This window comes from Mya arenaria, chromosome 15, assembly GCF_026914265.1.
Source record: "Mya arenaria isolate MELC-2E11 chromosome 15, ASM2691426v1".
NCBI classification, from domain to species: Eukaryota; Metazoa; Mollusca; class Bivalvia; order Myida; family Myidae; genus Mya; species Mya arenaria.
Window position 1 is genome coordinate 55209654 of NC_069136.1, and position 5104 is coordinate 55214757.

General features: G+C 36.1%; 1 protein-coding gene across 1 annotated transcript; it reads left to right on the plus strand.

Moving 5' to 3' along the window:
- The first annotated feature begins 246 nt into the window (after positions 1–246).
- On the plus strand, positions 247–4810 carry LOC128220271 (complement C1q-like protein 4). Its single transcript, XM_052928602.1, has 4 exons — positions 247–501; positions 1894–1988; positions 2966–3110; positions 3728–4810. The coding sequence occupies exons 1-4, from the start codon at positions 321–323 to the stop codon at positions 3907–3909; spliced, it is 603 nt and encodes a 200-aa protein (XP_052784562.1). The 5' UTR covers positions 247–320; the 3' UTR covers positions 3910–4810.
- Positions 4811–5104: the final 294 nt, after the last annotated feature.

A 5104-nucleotide genomic window follows, 5' to 3' on the forward strand; every position in this document is an offset into this window, starting at 1 on the left:
CTATGTATCATGACTGTGAATGATAGTGTGCCAACATCAGGATGGTCATAAATTGTACACAATTTCTGTTTGACCACTGCACTGCACTCTACACGACAGAGGCTCTGGTGGTGTCAACATAAGCTATGGTTAAATAACCATTGCCATATTTCTTTTGGGCTAGTGAACAGCGGATTGTGTTAGCAGGTGCGCGTGACGTCCCATATCAAAGTGCCTACAACTTTAACACGAGCGTTAAGCTTAAGTGATACAGGAAGACATCAATATTAAAAAAGATAGTGCAGTAAATTGATTTATCATATGCTATTCGCGCTGACAAAATGAAACTCACTTGTGTTGTTAGTGTTCTTTGTTTACTAAAATATCAAAATGTGTTCGGATCGGAGCCGATTTGTTCAAGATTTGATTACGAAGAAAAATTGTTAAAAAAACTAGTCGAGATGGATGCAACTATGTCACGGATGCAAGACCGATTGACAGAACTAGAAGACAACGTGGCAGGTTAGTGAAAATACTCCGGGACAACATTTGACAGCATGTACATACTATAGTAAGTGTGTATGCATATAAAAATGCAGAGTAAAATATACAAAAAAAATTACAAGTTACATAACCCTGTAATGTATTAGGATGGATTAATGTCCCTTCTAAACTTAAACAAGTTTGACTCAGTAATGACTTAACTATACTTATTGTACAGAAACTTACAATATTTATCTAACCATTTTTTCTATATCAAAATTATAAACTTGTAAAATATAAAGTGAATAGTCAACAGGAATTAATCAGCTTATCTCATTTGGCTGTCTATACACAAAACTCAGCTGATGAGGACAGCCGTCTGTCCGACTTGAGGATCTCATTATCATGTTTTTGAACTTGTATTTATTTCCACATGGTAAATGTTTGTTTGACACTTGGAAAATAGCAGTTGTCTGAAGTTATTATACAACATAAATACATTGTATTAAATCCGATTTTGAAGATTTTTTTATATGAAAGAAATAAAGCGTAAAACGATAAGATCAGACGAGCGTTTAGCACCCGCAAGCGGTGCTCTTGTTTTAATAAATTGTCTGGCCGCTTTTTAGAATTTTAATGTGGTTGAACCTACAAAACCAATAAGACAATACCAATTTGTATAGACGTGGCGTGATATGATTTAATTTCCTCACAGCGTGTTTGTTAATATCGCTAACACAATCAACAGACCAACAAAGTACAATCATGTATGCACCAAACTGTACAGGTCTTCCGTGTATAACAATTTTTTTTTTCCATTTTGAACTATAATAGTAAATTTTCTGCTTCATTACTAACTAAATGACTTAGATCTTTCAGTAAGACTATTTGAAAATATGAGGGTATTTTTATTTCTCAAATGTAGATTCAGCTTGAAGAAAGCCGTATTAAAATAAGTGTTTGGCTTCAAAATCAAAATTTCATAATTCTAATAGTACAATAAGAGCGACTCAAATATACGTTTATCTTTCAGTGTTCACAGTACGTTTTGCAGTACGTGAATCATGCATTATTAGAGAGTTTGCGAACCACTACTTGCACGGGTACGTGCACGCATGGGCTACTTTTGTGCATTACGTCATCTAGAGCTAGTTATGTGGACATTGTACAAGTTTAGAATTACATGTACGAAAGCACAAAGAAATGATATTGTATCATATTTTATTGTACAGCGATACACTTACACAATATATGAGGAAGAAAACAACACAGAAACAGAAAGAGTGCAATTGAACAATGAGGACATTAATGAAGGTATCAGCGAGCCTTCTAGTTCAATTTATGGAGAAATTCCACAAAGTAAACGATCTACAAACTCAAATAGGTGTAGCTTAACATACATGTTCACGTACGTATTTTTCTATTCTACAGCCTGCAAGTGCGGCGTACAGGGAGTTGCCTTCTATGCTTACCTTAGCGCCAATGTGTGTCCGGGGGTTCATCAGATCCTCGTTTTTGATGTCCTGGTAAAATGATTTTCATAGAAAAAGCATTTAATTGGTGTTGTTAAAATAGCTGACAAATAAACAAGGTTCGTGATTGTGAATCTTGGAATCTTGGTGACCATAAATTTTTGGCATCATTTGAACGGTTTTTTAGTATAAAAATACGTAAATCTAATACCGAAAGAATATAGTTGACATGAGTTTTTAGCAATAATATATATATTTTTTTTTTTTAAATCAGCATTGTTGCCGATGCCATAGCTCCATTAAAGGACAGGCTTTTATAATCTGATGCTTTAATTATCACATTGATACACTATATACTACTAGTTTTGCTATTATATAAAATTACATCATGTTAGGATTTCAAAATATCGCGAAATATTACGTTTACAGTCGAACCCCGTTGGCTCGAACTCCCAGGGACCGGGGAAAATACATCGAGCCTCAGAAAATTCGAGCCAAGCGGTAATGCTTACATTTAGTTTATAGAAATCGGTCCTTATCATCCAGTTCGAGCAATCGATGAATTCGAGCCAAGCGAGTTCGAGCCAACGGGGTTCACCTGTATATGTTACAGGGTATGCTTTTCGCCGTTTAATGTTTTGTGTCCTTTCGTATATTAGTCGATCCATGTTATCTCTCGTCCAATAAGAACGCATGTAATATGAAAAGATATACGTGTTCACAGCCGTTTATTTAAGCATGTGTCATTGTCAATAACTAAGTAATCGTTTTCCTCCAATTCCTTCACCATGAAATAATTGATGGAAAAGTTTATTTAGTAATTTTTAAGCTTTCATTAGTTACAATAATTTAATATTTGCATACGCATATACCGGCTACTCGGCTTGGTTCTGTAGTTTTATCACCATGGTGTCACCAATACTAAGCACCGCAAAACGAGTTAATATACAAGCAAACAATGTGAGCATGAGTGTTTAAACAACTATATTGGTACAATACATATTGTGGAAAAATTTGGTTTTTATCGCCAGGTGACCAATGTGGGGAAAGCTTACAACGCCCATGACGGCGCATTTGTTGTTCCCGTGAACGGAACGTACGCATTCGCCGTGTCACTTTTCTCTCAGGGGAAAAAATACGTCGGTGTTGAAATTGTCGTCAACGGTGACGTCAAAGGTAATGAATATTGCTATCTATGATTCAATTTTAAACGCGCATTTCTTTTTGAATATTCTATCAATTATTTGTATAGTACAACTTAAGATATACACCCGTTAACATGTAGTTATGCGGTGCGAAAGAATATGATTGAAGCATATTTATTATAAGGCCAAAAAAGATCATGTTTGCCGAATTCACTGCAAAATCAATAGGGTTGATACATGGGACTTCATTTGGGATACAGTTGTGTCTGAAAGTAGTCTACACATGTAAACAGTCGCCTTTTCTTATTGATTAACTGTAACTAGAGTATTCCATAAATACACTTACACATATGTCCAAAGGAAGACACTACCAAAAGATGTCCTGAAAGGGAGATAAGGGTATCGGTCAGGAAAATAATGTCCGCTGGTTATACAAAAAGGGTTGGATACATAACATTAGCGTCGGATAAAACAACATAATTTTTATTGTAATCACGTTTTTTGGTAAACTAAAAAATACATGCAAGAGCTCAATCAGTTTTAAAGGACATGAACTGTTAAGCGTAGCGAATTATGTGCAACTGCTTCTTTTTTCACTTTAAAACGATTCGCTTTTAGCCCTCTTCTGATACATCTGTATATTTGCAGGTGAGGTTTTCGCGGACTCCCAAGAGATCAATGACGTTCATTCTTCAAGTGCGTCAGTTGTCGTTGACGTCAACGTGGGAGACCACGTGTATGTACGTCGCGGTGCCGACAGCACGTGTGGCATACTTAGCCAAGCATCACGTGGTCGAACCTATTTCTCTGGATGGCTTTTGAAATATTAAAAAGAAAAATGCTTTGATATGTTGAACAGTGGTATGCATTTGACATATCACATTGACAACGGACATAAATAGCTGTTGGGCAAATGACTATAGCGTTGATGCAGAATGGTATGGAACACAACATTTGTATGAGTGTATAATCTTATTTTTTTTATATGCCTATCAAATTCCTTTTCCATATCCAACAGTGAAAATACCGCACGCCGTATTGAAAAATCCGTATCATGAAACTGTCGTTTTCTGATTCCGTATCATGTGAGTACCGTGTGTAGTCTCGGAACTACTTTCGCGTTGCTAACAATAGGATGACAAAAGAAAACCTGGTTTAAATAAATGATCTAACTTAACTCACGCTCCTGAAGCATTTAACTTTTTAGGAACATGGTTCTCAGGTTCTTCAAATGACCATGCGGATAAGCACAAAGCAGAGCACACTTCCAATCTATCTAGACAGCTACTTTACTCTTTAGTTCAGTGAACTAGTTGTTTGCCATTTCGAAGTTCATAAAATGTTGCAATATCCATGTTTAGTATCATAAATATGAGCAGCTCGCCAATACAAAGAAGAAAGTGAATTCTCGTCATCGATTGAAATAGCGATTGAATCACGAATTTCCCTCAATTCTGCATATAATGATCGTCAAAAAATCCCAGTATTATGTACTTTGTTAAAAATGGCCGCGTTACGTCTACAGGAACTGACGATTAGTGTATACTCGTAAAATAAGTACCTTTTGTGTGTGTGTGTGTGTGTGTGTGTGTGTGTGTGCGCGTGTGTGTGTGTGTGTGTGTGTGTTTGTGATGTGAAATTTAATTATTGTTTCCATATTAGCAGTTTGTTAATTTTGCTAAGACATAAAATATTTCGTTCTTATTTTGCTCAATAAAGTGAATTCTGTAACTTCTGACTTCGTTTCGCCGTAGTAGCCTCCCTTGACTTCAATACACAAAACTATGTAACACATTCGAATGCATACGCGCATTTGGCAGATGGCGGTAAATTTAAATGAAATTGAAACCGAGAAATAAAAAGGAATAATTAAATAGGCAGGTATATAATAAATTGAAAATTTCGATAAAACGATTTTCTGGTGACCTGTATCACGTCGCGTTCTGTGTGCAAACACGTATCCGTCGCAACTGCAGGTCGAGACGGATACATGTTTACTCACCGAACGAGACGTGATGCAGGTCA

Bases quoted from the DNA above. Each gene is read 5' to 3' on its own strand.
- LOC128220271 (XM_052928602.1), top strand. From the start codon at position 321: ATGAAACTCACTTGTGTTGTTAGTGTTCTTTGTTTACTAAAATATCAA. The intron at 502-1,893 runs GTTAGTGAAAAT...TCTATTCTACAG, and splicing joins ACTAGAAGACAACGTGGCAG to CCTGCAAGTGCGGCGTACAG. The intron at 3,111-3,727 runs GTAATGAATATT...GTATATTTGCAG, and splicing joins CGTCAACGGTGACGTCAAAG to GTGAGGTTTTCGCGGACTCC.